The following is a 14,872-nucleotide window of genomic DNA, read 5'->3' on the forward strand; positions in this document are numbered from 1 at the left end:
AAATTATTATTTATTTAATCTAAATTCAATAAAATTTGAGTTTGAGGAGGTGTTTAGATATTAGATTGTAATGATTATACTTACTTTTGACAGGTTTTGTTTTTTCTGTTTTTTATTGTGTGTGAAATGATATCTGGATGCGATGTTATTCTTTTTTTTTTTTTTTTAGGGGAAGGGGGGATGCGATATTATTCTTATAATAACTCTTTGATTTGGTGGTTAAATGTGGAAACAATTACAGGAAAATACAAAAAAATTGAACAAGTAGATTGTACTATTCATATATTATTTTTTTATTATAAGTAGAACGTATTACTATCGTTGAACGTATAAAAATATATATTTATATCATCATTTATTGATTACAAAAATTTGAAGTTCATAATTTTATTTATATTTCTATTTTTGAATTATTATTATATGTAATTATATTTTCAAAGAAATTGATAACAATTAGTTTAATTGATAAAAAAACTTAATTCATTTATTGATAATTCACATCTAAATTTAATTCTTGCTATTACAAAAATTTATCTTTAAAATTGAAATTTTTCGTTTGGTATTTACTAATAATTATATTTCTTGATCTCATATTTGAAAAAATTAAAGCGAAAGTAAAATATAATGTAAAAAAATATATAAAATAAATTAATTAGTCAAATTATTTTATTTAGGATCTTTTTAATAAGAAATTAAAATTTAATAAAATCAATCATGTTTTATTTGTAGGATTTTCTTGTCTATTTGATTTTTTTAATTTAATTTAATTTTTGTTATATTATTTATGTATGTTATATTTTTTTCTACTATCATATCCTGATGTCTTTTATTTTTAAATTATTGATGCAAAATGAATACCTCATTCCTGGCAGACTCAATGGGTACAGGACCGTCTTGTTAGAGTACAACAGGAGCTTGCTCGTTAGTTCCTTGATCACCATGTGCTCTGCCTCTTTCCTGTGGGAGGATTGTCTGGCTCCACTAGCTTGGGGTCTCATAGAGTTGTATTGATGGTCTCCACGATGAACTATCAGAGCTACTGACCGAGAAGCGGCTTGATCGGCAGCAAGTAAAGCTATTGGGTCGAATGTTGGATCGGGGGCATTGTGTCCCCCTACTACCTGCTCTGGAGGTGGGACAACGTAGATTACAGTAGCGGGGAGGGAGGTGTTTCCCTCAAAAGATCTATTATCATCTCTATTGTCTGAACTGACCATTTCTCATATCTAAATTTAAATAATTCCCATAGATAAAGCTAACGATGCGTACCGGGGTCCAACCACACTACAAGGACCTAAGAATTTTTGTAAAAATCCTAAGATTATCGAGGGACTAACCCGTAAAATAAAAATTAGCACTCCGATGCTTAAATAATAGATTTATTGAAGAAATAAAGCAAAATATGAATCAAAGTAAGAATAATGGTTAAAAGTAATGTTGAAGTGATGAAAATCATGTGTAGTGCAAAAATATATTGAAAATAATCTAAAATCGAGAGAGAGAGTGAGTATAAGTGTAATAGTTTGTATTACCAAAATGACTGCACGATGTCTTAATTTATAAGCATCCATAGTGCAAGATCCGGAAGGTAGTTGGGGTGAATCTGATGTCATTGGATAGCTCACGTGTTAGCTACAGAACAAAAAGAATATCAGGATTTTTTAACTTGTTTAAACAAAGATATGATCATTTGACAAAGTTTTGCCCTATTTATCTATGTATCTAGGGTTATAGTTGCTTGCTGACTAAAATTGAGTCTCAAAGGGTTAACTGGATATTTTTCACTATGACATATCTTGAGATGTCAGCCACCTATATGATGTGGCTTTCCTATTGTACAATGACTCAACTTATTGGATTGTATTCATTCTTTTGGCCTGCCAAGTTAGGAAAAGAGAACAGTTCACGGGCTTTGTATCTTGCTCTTGGCCCTGGGCTTGGCCTACTAGGCACCCCCGGGAGGGGCCTATTTCCTTACACTTAGACTTTGAGGAAAAATATTTGGGGAGGTATCAATAATACTTAAATAAATAAGCCCTTACTTGACTTGTTGTGTTGTATTGCTGGAAAAATCCCCAATTTATATTTGTAGAGTGGAAACTCCTGTAAAGATTGTGGATTAAATAACATGATTTGAGAGACATTTCATGTTATAATTGATATTATTTCCTTAATAATAAGATATGATTTAGAATTATCAAATTTGTTATAAACGTTAATCAGAAACCAAATTACGAACCAATTTATTAGATTATTTATCCCAAAAATTTTAATCTCAACCGTTTGTATATACCGAATGAAATAAAAAAAAAAAATGTAAAATAAAAAATCCAATCCTCTCCAAGTCATTTGGATACAAAATAAGAAAAACACTATATAGTAACAACTTTATTTTTTTTTATTATTATTTTCACAACACCTACTATACTATATTATAAGAATTTGAATGAAGAAGAGTTAGGCCATATAGGAGGAGGTATGATACATGAGAGGTTGGAGGCCGGTTGTAGATCGAGAATGAAATGGGCACTTGAAGAGCGAGAAAAGCGTTGAAAGCGTGTGCGAAAGAGAGAGAGGGGAACGGTTCAACGGCAGCATTTCCCGGCTGAATAAAGGTATTGTTGCCCACCCATAAATCTCACGCACACTCTCACCCACTACTACACTACCTACGCACACAAGTTTATCCCCTTCAATTCACCATTTGCTTTCTTTCTTCGGTTCTCTCTCTAGATCTCGATCCCCCATTTTCTCTCTTTCCATCCCTCCCGCATACATATATATGTTCTTTTCCAATTTTATGATTAGGGTTTGATTTTTTATGATTCTCTCGTGTGCCGGAGTTGTTGGGGTGGGAAAAGTGTGGAGTCTCTGTGATTTTTGTGTTTTCTGATTGTGGATGTTCATTTATGTGTGATTAGGAGTCGTTGGTAGTTGCGCATTGCATCAGGTCTTCAGGAGAAGATCTGACGGACAAATAGAGAGAGAGAGTGTGTGAGAGGGAGAGGGAGAGAGAGGAGAAGACTGAGAGTGTCTGAGGGAAAAGAAAAAATAAAGGGGGGAATTTCCGTTTGCGAAGAATGAGCGCTTCGAGATTCATAAAGTGCGTGACGGTGGGCGACGGTGCCGTCGGCAAGACCTGTCTCTTGATTTCCTATACCAGCAACACCTTCCCCACGGTCAGCTCTTTTCTGATCTTATTGTTGTTGATATTCAATTGGTTGTTTCATGTATATGTTTTTGAGTAATTTGGATTAGGTGAAATGGAGAAACGAAGGTGCCTGCATTTCCCTTTTCTCGATGGTTGTCTGACCTACTACATTATGTGATTGGTTAGATATAAGAAATGAAATAAAATGGAAGAAAGAAATAAACATATCAGGACACCTTATTTTGCCTTTATTACTACATTGCAGGGGATGCTATGTCAGCTTCCCGGGCAATGTCAATGAAAAAATTGATGAATCAAATCAATCGATATGACATAATTGATTTATGGTTACATATACATTTTGTTCTCATATTTGTTATGTTATATGCAGCGGATATGTTTCTGAGATATGATGTTATGTCATTTCCTCTTACACCTTGAAACATAATTTCTTCTGGTTAACATTTTCTCTACATTTGTAAATGGAACAGGATTATGTGCCTACTGTTTTTGATAATTTCAGTGCAAATGTGGTCGTTAATGGAAGCACTGTTAACCTAGGCCTGTGGGATACTGCTGGTATTTATTACACCTGTATTTCCAGAGCTGCTGATATATGTCCCGGCATTCTTATCTATAAATTTAAGCACGTATGTATCTTTCTGTATTTCTTTTATAATAGAACCTACATTTTTCGTTTTATGAAAACAGGACAGGAGGACTATAACAGATTAAGACCTTTGAGTTATCGTGGAGCTGATGTTTTCATTCTGGCATTTTCTCTCATTAGCAAGGCCAGCTATGAAAATGTTTCCAAGAAGGTAAAGCATTTTTGGGTCTTAGAAGTTTTTCCTTGACACTGTTAACTTCCTATTTTCCACTTTACTGGCCAGAGTTTCTTTTGTCTTATGAAACGCCTACTCATTTTCCAGTGGATTCCCGAATTGAAGCATTATGCTCCTGGTGTCCCTATTGTTCTTGTTGGCACAAAACTCGGTGAGATCTTCAGTTAATCTTTTCTGAGTGGCCCAAACCAGCTTCTATGCTCAAAATATGCTTTAGATATCTTGTTTAACTGTAACTAAGACTCATCATGAAGTATGTTATTATAGAGGATATCTGATGGACAGAGACCATCCTGTCAGCTTTAAGCTTCCTGCAGCCACTACTATAAACAGCTGAAAAGAATTTTAGATGGATTTTTTGCCTGTATATTATCTGACAACACCTGGAAAATTTAATAACATTAATTGAAAGTAGTGAGAATTGGATCAGCATCATAATCTTTGTTGTTACTGTTTGTAAATTTTGCATATTTTGAAATGGTTTTTACTGATGAGGAGTTGTAACCTGTTCGGTCTTGATAATGGTCAGGGTTATAGCTGCTCCTTACCTTTACAAGTTCAAGTTACTGTGTTTCAATGTGTAAATTTTACTTTATATGTCTATTTCCCCCTCCTGTAAGTTGATTGTCATACAGCTTGATGAAATGAGGAGAGGCATGCAACTGTTATGTTGATGCTGTCTTCACTCATTTATGTGCTTGGGTACAGATCTTAGTCTCTTTCAAGTCATCATTTCTGTATTGTTTTTCTCATGTATAAATCTGTTGGCTGTAGATGAGACTGTACACCTTTACCAGAGTTTGTTTATGCACAAATCGATGGAGGGACTTGTTTCTGAGTTTTGCATAGTTTATACTCTTAGTGGGTCTATTGATCTTGTTCAATCTGAAAACTCAAGGATAATCACCAATGTATTTATATTAATATTTTGACAGCGACATTAGCTATTAGGCTTGTCTATACTTTGTATTTTGCTTTCAACTGTAGAAAACAAAATGGCTCAAATTTGTTAAATTAACGTTTTTAGTTGTTGACTTGTATGATTTTGATGGATTAGATCTTCGGGATGACAAGCAGTTCTTTGATGACCATCCAGGTGCTGTACCAATCACTGCAGCACAGGTGGGCCTCTACCGATTTGACCTATTTCACATTTCATTTTGTGCTTATTTCTTCTCATCTCTGCTCTTTATGTACTTTCTATCAATTTCTGAACGTTATATTATCCTCTTTCAACGTCCAGGGGGAGGAGCTGAGAAAGATGATTGGGTCTCCATCTTATGTTGAATGTAGTTCAAAAACACAACAGGTCCATAAGACTCTCAATTTCATCTTCTCATGGACTGTAAACATCCGCTTTCATGAGGTTCAGCTTTTCATACTGAACTAGCTTCTTGATTTGTTTTTATTGCAGAATGTCAAAGCAGTTTTTGATGCTGCCATTAAAGTTGTGCTCCAACCACCCAAGCAAAAGAAAAAGAAGGGGAAGTCTCAGAAGGCCTGTTCTATATTGTGATCAGAAGTAGGTAATGAAATATGTCCAGCAGTCGTTCTTCTGGTCCACCCGACTATGTCATTTTCTTGTTTCTTTTGCCTCAGAAGAAAATTGTAGTGCCCTTCCATGCCTTTGATCAAAGTAACTAGTGATCCCCGTGGAAGCATTGGTGGCTTGAATTGTGTTGTGCGTTTGATGTCCTAGTGTTTAAGTCACACTTTTAGGCCACTTCGTTGTGCCCGCCCTGTTTTGATTCCTTTACTTTTATTTTTGTTTATTAATGAGACGAAGATTTATGATGTTGGCTAATGTAGGGTTCGCACATTCTCTTTTGACTTAATTTCCCTTTTATGCATCACATAAAAAAAGTTTGTCGTAATTGTTTAATTCTATTTCCTTTCCGCTATACCACTATGTCCTGTGCCGACTGATTGATGCAGCAATAAGTGACATGCTCACCACTCAATGTGATGGAATTCAGATGCTTAAGTTTGACATGCATTTGCTTATTTATTGCTTATCACCTATAATCTATATCAGGTCTTTTCCAAGATTCCCCGGTCCTCTTGGTATTATTAAAATCGATCGATTGCCTTAGTATAACGCCTTCTGCTTTCTATTTATGCACTGTTTCATTGGCACCATTTCCTTCTTGACAGAAAAGGAATAAAGTTAAATTCAACAACAGGCTGAAGATAAGATTCCTTTGACATTGTTGCAGTTGTTTAAATTTGAATTTGAATTTGAATGATAGACTCCATGTCTTGTGGTGGATGAGTTGAAGTTGGACCACTAGAATGCACATTTCTAGCCATGCTTCCTTCACATTCTTCTTTTACAAGATGCTTCGCTGGTGGCCTCAACTTTGTATTTTTCAAATGCTTGCAACTTTTTGTACTCTATCACGCCCCTAATTATTAACCCTTAAAATTGGAAGGGGATATAACAAAACTCTTTTATCATTTTTTCAATAGAGATTAATCATATTGTACACTTCACTTCATTTTAATTATACAAACACCTTTTACTCTTCATCAAATTATGAGTACACTTAATATCTACAAATGTGCCTCTTATTAACTGGTAAAATTTTGTAAGTATATTATACTAGTACTCTTCTGATGGTGTATTTGTAATTTTATAAATGACGAAAAAATATTTATATAATTAAATCAAATTTCAGAGGGGTTGATGTAATTTAACTGTTTTTAATTTTTGTATTTCTTTGAGGAAAACATTTTCATATACACCTAAAAATGAAGAGCTCCCAGTTATACAGATCATGGGTGTATGAAGAAATTTGCATGAGAGAGTTATGACTGTTTAAAGTTCACTATCATCCCTAATCCCAGATATAATTTGTAATTTTCTCACCAATTATCATTAATTGTATTATAATTTTTGGGGAAAGAATGATTAATCCATGATCCTAATTTAAAACGAAAATATTATTACGGTTAATTATAAGAGTTTTTTTTTTGTAAGAGGAAAAGAACTAATGACATCATATAATAATTAATTATTAATGTTCTGTCCGAATAGTCATGTGACCTCAATTTCACTGATCGAACTAAACTCCATTCGCACCTTGCTATGGTCTCTGACTATTAAATTCTAATTACGTCTAAAATAAAGTGAATGAAATATTTCATTAACATTCACTAATAAGGGGTAAAATTAAAATGGTGCATTTCAGTTATGTCATTAATTAAAAAAAAAAAAAACGAGTCTTGTACTTTAATAATTTAGTATTTTTTATAGCTAAAAGAATAGTTAAATAATAACAAATTAACCAACTATTAATAATTTAGAAGCCAAACAAAAACTAAATATACTAAATTCATTTTATCCCTAATCATTACAATGGAACTAGATATAATAAAAAAAATTGTACAAGATTTATCTAATTACATTTCTTGCTGTATATATGTGGACAAATTAAATTCTTTTCAGAATAATGTATGTAATTAATTTAAATTTAAAATTATGTATCACAGTGCACGAAGCTACAAAACTAGCGTAGCCTATGAAATGTAATTAATTGACTTACTGAATAATAAATTAAATTCATCAAAAGTCATTACAAAAAATAAAACAAAATAAGAACTAAAAGAGTGACAATTATTTAATATTGTTATATAAAATTAATACAAGATTCTTTAGTTTGTCTCCATAATAAATTTTTATGATTTTAATAAGAGGAAGTTGCCATTTTTGTGGTAAGGGGTGGCAATTTTAGTCCCGTATGATTTATTTTCGCAATCTAATTCTATAATATTAAAAATTTGAGAATGTTGATCCGTTTTGGATGAAAAATTTTAGAACTCACAAGAAAATGTCACGCGACAATCACGTGATAATTTAAAATTGGGGCTTTTGAATGAGACAAAAGACTTGACAGTATAATCGTAAATTTGCAATCTAAACACACTTCACACATCTCAAACTTTTCGGGGAGACTGCATCAATAACTTATCATCATCTAAACTGCTTCCATTTTTATTATGCTACATTCCTTCCATTTTTAATTTCTTATTGTATATTTGTACTGTTAGCATATAATTCTAATTTTATTTTTTATTTTTTATTAATTTCAGGTATTGTTAATTTTTTTTTATGGAGGGAATAAAAAGTTACCTTTGGAAACTTTATAAAAGGGTCATTTAATATGAATTACCTTTTTTAGAAGAAATTATATATATCAGGATAATATTTTTTAAATAATGTATTTTATTAATTGAATAAGATTTTATTTATAATATTTGAAACTTACAAAATAATTTTAATTTCTCAATGGGTGGAAATATGATAATATTTTATTGTTATTTCAAAATGTTCCGTAAATGAAGTTAGTAAAAAATTCAATATTGAATTTTGCATAAATAAGTTTGCGCTATTTTATATAGTCCAATGGTTATTAAATTATAACATACTATTATGCAATTTAAATTTTTTTTTAAAAATATTATAAATTTTTTTGTAAAAATATTATAAAAATATTATCAATGAATTCCCTAAGTTAATTATTGTTACCCAAAAGAAAAAATCCTTAAAGAATATAAAATATATTAATCTTAATAACTAAAATTATTTGTGTATAATACTAATCAATTTAAATCTATATATTTCTTTATTTTTATTCATAATATTCTATAATGATTGACATATTTCTTCTTTCTTGGATATTATACTTACTATATAAATATAATATTCGAAAAAGATTCCCAACACACACTTCAGGCATTCATTTTACTAAAAAAATTTAAAATACTTTAAAATTATTACATCAATAAAAAAAATATAATATTTAGAAAAAATCTAATCAGGTCCACTCTTCTAATTAAAAAAAAACACTTAATATCCATCATAAAACATCGAAAACACCTAAGAAAAGAATAAATTCTCAAAATTCAATAATCTAATTATTCCCCGAAGCAACTCTTTACAATATACTCCATCAAAAAATCAAACCCCCCCCCCCCAAAAAAAAAAGGATTTTTTTATCATACTTTATAATAATCTCCGCATTCTTTTTTTCGTAAAAAAGATCGAAACTAGTTCTTCAATTTCCTTCAAAGACCTCACTATATAACCTATCTTTCACATAAATAAAGTGATACTATTAAATTATTTGATCATCCCATAAAGTGGTATTTCTAAAACATCTTATTCTCCTTATTGAGATATGGGATTGATGCGATTGAAAAGCAAGTAAAATGGGAGGGTTCTCTTAAAGTCAAATGGTCCCTCTTTTGAACAAAAAATTCAAAGGAGTCCCAACTTTTATCCCATGGAATTTGTACCATAAACTCTCCATCTATAAATAAAGCTTGTTTTGGTCATTGGTTGACACATTCATAGCTTGTCCACCTTGCTACATTTCTAGCTATATAGTTCCTAATTAGCAAACATAGTGTTTATTAGCCTCTAAAGAGTTTGTGTTCAAATCGGTCGACCTATATAATTAATGGCGTCGAGGAGAATTCTCAAGGAGCTCAAAGAGCTGCAGCGAGACCCTCCGACTTCATGCAGTGCAGGTACAATTGAGATATATATATATATCGAGAGATCCACAAGTTATTTATATGGTATTTGAGTGAGTCTGTAAACTTTTCAAACGTCTTATGAAACGTTTGAGAGCTTATAAGATGTTGAAAAGTGTTTGGCAGTTTTTTCGTTTTCTTTAAAAATAGAGCTGTAAGATTCGAAAAGAAGATGTTAAGGGCTTATAATAAGCCCCTTAAAGAAAAGAAGTAATGAGTTTTTAACTCATTTTAAAAAATTTAACAAATGCCTCAGTTCTAACCACGTTAGTTGTAAGATCGACGGTTACTAACATTTCACAATCTCCATAATCTTATTTTATCCAAACACTCCAAATTTTTGTTTTTTTAAGATAAGATCTATTATATTATGAACGCTAAAAGCATCTTGTAAGATGTATGAATTTATAAGACACTTTAAATAAATTTTGCCAAATAATGATTTTCTATATTTTGCACACAGACGTATAGAGATTATTATATATTATAAAAACTCTTGGATCTACAATCTTTGATATTATTCGCACGACGCTATAAATCAGTAATACATCAGAATTTTAAAATTATACATATGTTTTAGTATATTAAATTTATTGATGGACATAAGTAAATATAGGAGAAGATTGATGGACAAAAACTAATGTAATCTAAAAATATTTATTATGATATGTTCAAATTAAGTAGTATAATCTATTACACATATATTATTGTTAATAATTGAAAAAAAATGAAAATTTCAGGGCCTGTGGCTCAAGACATGTTCCACTGGCAAGCAACCATAATTGGACCAAATGACAGCCCATATGCTGGTGGTGTTTTCCAAGTTACCATTCATTTCCCACCTGATTATCCTTTCAAACCTCCCAAGGTACAACCTTCTCTTCCCCTTTTTCTTTTCCTTTTTTTAATATATATATATATATATACTTATTTGATGTAATATGTTCACATTGTATTGAAAAATTATTTTTAAAATTTTTTCAATATATATAACAACACAAGTAAAAATTAGGCTAACCGCTCAGTGTTTTATTAAATTAGTAAAAGAGTCTCTTATATTTTAAAAATAGACAAAAAAAACCCTCCTCCTGTTTTCAAAACCCCATAAAAAAACCTCATTCTGTTAACAATTAACGAAATGTGGCATGCAGGCACAGGTGGTGCGCTTGGTTGTCAGTTTCTATTGTTTTGGTCAATATTTTAGGTCATTACGGATTAAAATACTCTTTATATGTTTATATAAGAGATTAAGGCCTTTTTAGCTTGTTTTGTGTGCATTTGTTTTGCCATTATGACTAAAAAATGAAATAAATTATATTTAAATTTATTACTTTATTATTTTTTATTTCAAAAACTTTTAGAAACACCTAAAAGATAAAAATACTCTTTATACATATTTATATACATTATTTTCATATTTCAACATTTTTTAAAAATATATTTATATTAGATATAAAATATCCAAAAAATAAAAAAATATATTATAAAAAATAATATATTAAAAATCTATACTTTACTTTATGTACTAAATATTTTTTTTTAAATAATATACTAAATTTAAATTATTATTTAGGTTTAAATATTTTATTAATTATATTACTTTTTTATGAATAATATTTATATTTAAATTAGTATTATATATATTTAAAAGAAAAAAGAGATCCAATATATATCAAACAAAATAATAATTAAATATCTAATAACTAAGTTAATTAAAAAAATTAAAACTAAACATAAGTAAATTAACTAAAAAAATTAAAATTAATTATGTTTTATAATTAAGTTAATTAAAATTAATTATAATTGAGTTAATTAACTTAAAAAGAAAAAAAATGGCCATCGCCGCCCCCACGTCGCTATTGTCGTTAGTCATATTTAACGGAGAGGAACGATCGGGCTGAGTTTTAAAACACAAAGGGTTTTTTTGCTTATTTTTAAATCGAAGAAGGTTCTTTTTGCTGAGTTTTTAAAACTCAGGGGTGTTTTATGCAATTTAGCCTAAAAATTATGTAACCTTTTGAACAGTTATGTAAAAAATACAATCATTGTAAACTTATAAAGTTTATATAGATTTTATATTAATTATAACAATCATAAATTTTGGGTAATATTTACTTTAAATTAAATTTTCATAGTAATTCAAATTACGTTTTAGAAAAATAATGGTAATAAATATACTTCAAAGGGGTGAAAATAATAAGGGCATTTAAGTCATAAAAAAAATTATCCATACCATGAGGGGGCATTTTGTTACATTCTATAATTTATGAAGGTAAATGCACTTGATGCATAATTCAGCAGTGTCAAATATATTTAACCCTAAAAGAAAAAGCTTCTTACATGAGATAATGTGTCTGACATATTTTCAACACGACACTTTTTGTTTTTTTCCCAATACTTTACAAATTTAAGAGTTATAAAATTTAAAAATGTTCTAAAATGAATTAAAACGAAACGTGTTACCCATTTTAATTTTATCTTTACCTTATTTTCGGATAATTTTACCCCTATGCAACTTTTGAAAGGCAGTTTTAGTCCATATGCACTCATAGGGATAAAATCGTCCGAAAATCTGACAAAGAACCAAAAATAAGCAATTTCGTAAGTTACTGGACCAAAATAAAAATGAACATAATTATCGAACTAAAATTAAAATTAGACATACTTAGCAGACTAAAATAATACTTTTCCCTAGAAAAAATCATATGTTGATGGAAAAATTAAGGAAATGATGCATGGTTTGATCAGGTAGCCTTCAGGACAAGGGTGTTCCATCCAAACATAAACAATAATGGGAATATATGCTTAGATATCCTCAAGGATCAGTGGAGTCCAGCTCTCACCATATCCAAGGTACTATTATTTACTTTATGCTCCTCCTAATTCACTACAATTTCAAAAAATAATAATATTCATGATAAAAAAATATATTAAATAATAATTTTATAATTACTATATTATATGATAATAATTTTGATCTTTTCGTAAAGTAGCAAGAATCGTGTATAAAGTTTTTACTGTATACTATTACCTCGTCGTCACAGTACACGTGATACTAATTATTGGCTTTATAATTGTTGGCTTGAATGCATTTTTAGTCCTGCAACTATACTCATTTGACGTTTTAGTCCTTTATTTTGTTAGAATTACGAAATAATCCTGTACATTTGAATATTAATATATATGGGTGGATGGATGCAGGTTTTACTTTCCATATGTTCATTGCTGACAGATCCAAACCCGGATGACCCACTGGTTCCAGAGATAGCCCATATGTACAAAACGGATAGATCCAAATACGATACAATGGCTCGTACCTGGACACAGAAGTACGCCATGTGCTGACACTCACCAGATTTTTCCCCAAACTTGCTAATTAATATTATTATTAGTAATTAATAACCATCTTTAATTTGTTGAGTGATGATTCCTAATTCTTGGAAGGACAAATGTATAAAATTAAGGATGGGTATAATTATGCATGTACGTATTTTTGTTTGTGTGTCGTGATCTCAACTAAATAATTATTTTAGAACGGGTTTTTGAAACGCATTTTAATTAATTTAGAATGAATTTTGTGACGGGTAATTGCCCGTTCGTACTGGTGGCTAGAATCGGAAAAAAAATTATGACGGATTAAATAAATTTGCAATAGACTCAAATTTGGAACGAATTTTGAAATGATTTTCTGTTTATATGTTGTTAACTTTTGTGACAATAATATGTGTTACAAAATTGGGTGCAGATTTAATTATTTATAAGTAATAAATTATTTTTTTATTAAATTGAATTGTTTTTATGTTATTTATTTTTTATTATTTTATTTTGAATAATTAAAATTAAAATTTTAAATTATTTGAATTTGAATTAATTTGTATGTTGTGGCTTGGGCTTTTGCAATTCATGCTCAACTTAATTATATATATATACCTTATTTTGGTGTTCCCAAGGTAGTTGTGATTAGCTCCAATATCGATCATGGGTTTTCTATGAATCTTCTTGTCCACGTACATTAGTTTCATCCTCAAAATGGCTCCTAGTTAAAACAGTGGCAGTCTTCCCGTCCCAAGTGGCACATTCTTCTTTGCGACCATGTGTTGCACCACTGTGAAATGGCACCTAAATTTTCCTCTTTCGCTTCAAACATATTCTCACCACTCGCAGATGCTCGTGGTCCATTGACTTTGTTGGAAATGTCTTCTCAGTAAAGATCGCCAACGCATTTTATAATGTTCCTTCGGACAGTCCTAATATGAATGTAGGTCGTCACACAAAAAACATTCGTTGCTCTTCTGTGGCACCCCCTGCTTGCTCTCTTAGGGCTTGTTCCTATTCAATTGTCACTGCAAACTATTCTATTCTACATGTGGGGTTTTTCTATCTTTCTCACTTGCATTGGAATTACTCCTAAATGATTTTGTACCTCCCAGCTTATTTTGTTTTAAGTTAGACGTCACATGTCCTCCCCTTCGGGGCTTTAAGTTGAAATTCCTTAAGCGTGTCGCCGCTCCTATAGTCGATCCCAAATCAATCACCTATTGATGTTGTAGCTCAAACGCGCCATAGTTTCAAGTCCTTCACAAAGTTGAAGAACTTATCTTTCTCTGACATGTCCCATATATCCAAAATCAGTGCCGACTATTGAGAAGGCTTTCACACATGGAGGTTATATGCTCCAGCTTCCGCAATGCCCGCCTAGCATTGTAATTCATGTTCTCCAAAAATAACTACTCTAAAATTGCTTCTCGAAGAAAGCCCCAAGTATCCAGTTGCATTTTATTGGCCTGAATATCAACATATTTGGTGTGCGAATAGAGTTTGGCATCACAAATCAAGTACATTATCACAATTGACACCTTCATCGCCTTGTCCCCAAAGTTTGCAGCAAGGAAGTACAACTCCATGTTAAAAGAAAGTTCTCAACCTCCTCTGCATTACGAGCGTCACTAAAGGCCTTCAGTTCAAGAATCTAAAGCCTAGCAACCAGGTCATAAACAAGAACAAGAATACTACTCACAACACGTCGAAATAAACCCAATCTAGATGGACATCAGCTCCATCTCATGCCACATCTCGGCAATACTACAGCCACCAAAGGTACCAACCATTTCCTAGGCCACTTGCTGACATTCCTAGACCTGCACCTAATCCTATAATTGGGAGTTCTCATCCTCCATGCTTGCAATTCTCTCGTTGGGCAACATAGCCCATCTTCTCCCTCAGTATCTTAGCGTGGCATTCTTGCAGAACACATGTAGATCACAGCAACCTGCCTTGGCCTTAAGGTTCAGTTATTAATATGAAAAGGGGTACCGTGGGGCTAATAGACTGACAATAA

At 31.2% G+C, this 14,872-nt stretch overlaps 2 protein-coding genes across 3 annotated transcripts; both read left to right on the plus strand.

Annotated features, from left to right (window-relative positions):
- LOC105178174 (rac-like GTP-binding protein RHO1) lies at nucleotides 2,447-5,870 on the plus strand. Of its 2 annotated transcripts, XM_011101575.2 has the most exons (8): nucleotides 2,447-2,615; nucleotides 2,922-3,179; nucleotides 3,643-3,730; nucleotides 3,863-3,972; nucleotides 4,084-4,147; nucleotides 5,054-5,118; nucleotides 5,240-5,305; nucleotides 5,411-5,870. In XM_011101575.2, the coding sequence occupies exons 2-8, from the start codon at nucleotides 3,081-3,083 to the stop codon at nucleotides 5,510-5,512; spliced, it is 594 nt and encodes a 197-aa protein (XP_011099877.1). In that variant the 5' UTR covers nucleotides 2,447-2,615; nucleotides 2,922-3,080; the 3' UTR covers nucleotides 5,513-5,870. The 2 variants fall into 2 exon arrangements, with proteins under 2 accessions (XP_011099877.1, XP_020554692.1); XM_020699033.1 differs by lacking the exon at nucleotides 2,447-2,615 and having other exon boundaries at nucleotides 2,629-3,179.
- Nucleotides 9,351-13,082, plus strand: LOC105178176 (ubiquitin-conjugating enzyme E2-17 kDa). The gene is made up of 4 exons (XM_011101576.2): nucleotides 9,351-9,528; nucleotides 10,275-10,402; nucleotides 12,283-12,387; nucleotides 12,736-13,082. Exons 1-4 carry the CDS (start codon nucleotides 9,459-9,461, stop codon nucleotides 12,877-12,879), a joined length of 447 nt encoding a protein of 148 aa, XP_011099878.1. The 5' UTR covers nucleotides 9,351-9,458; the 3' UTR covers nucleotides 12,880-13,082.

The sequence above is a fragment of the Sesamum indicum genome, linkage group LG15 (assembly GCF_000512975.1).
Source record: "Sesamum indicum cultivar Zhongzhi No. 13 linkage group LG15, S_indicum_v1.0, whole genome shotgun sequence".
In the NCBI taxonomy this organism is placed as follows: domain Eukaryota; kingdom Viridiplantae; phylum Streptophyta; class Magnoliopsida; order Lamiales; family Pedaliaceae; genus Sesamum; species Sesamum indicum.

What these genes read in the sequence shown, in the direction of transcription:
- LOC105178176 (XM_011101576.2), top strand. Translation starts at nt 9,459, where the DNA reads ATGGCGTCGAGGAGAATTCTCAAGGAGCTCAAAGAGCTGCAGCGAGAC. An exon ending in ATCCTTTCAAACCTCCCAAG is followed by an intron (nt 10,403 to 12,282) that starts GTACAACCTTCT and finishes TGGTTTGATCAG; the next exon opens with GTAGCCTTCAGGACAAGGGT. An exon ending in CAGCTCTCACCATATCCAAG is followed by an intron (nt 12,388 to 12,735) that starts GTACTATTATTT and finishes GGATGGATGCAG; the next exon opens with GTTTTACTTTCCATATGTTC.
- LOC105178174 (XM_011101575.2), top strand. Translation starts at nt 3,081, where the DNA reads ATGAGCGCTTCGAGATTCATAAAGTGCGTGACGGTGGGCGACGGTGCC. An exon ending in TCTTGTTGGCACAAAACTCG is followed by an intron (nt 4,148 to 5,053) that starts GTGAGATCTTCA and finishes TTGATGGATTAG; the next exon opens with ATCTTCGGGATGACAAGCAG. An exon ending in TACCAATCACTGCAGCACAG is followed by an intron (nt 5,119 to 5,239) that starts GTGGGCCTCTAC and finishes TTCAACGTCCAG; the next exon opens with GGGGAGGAGCTGAGAAAGAT.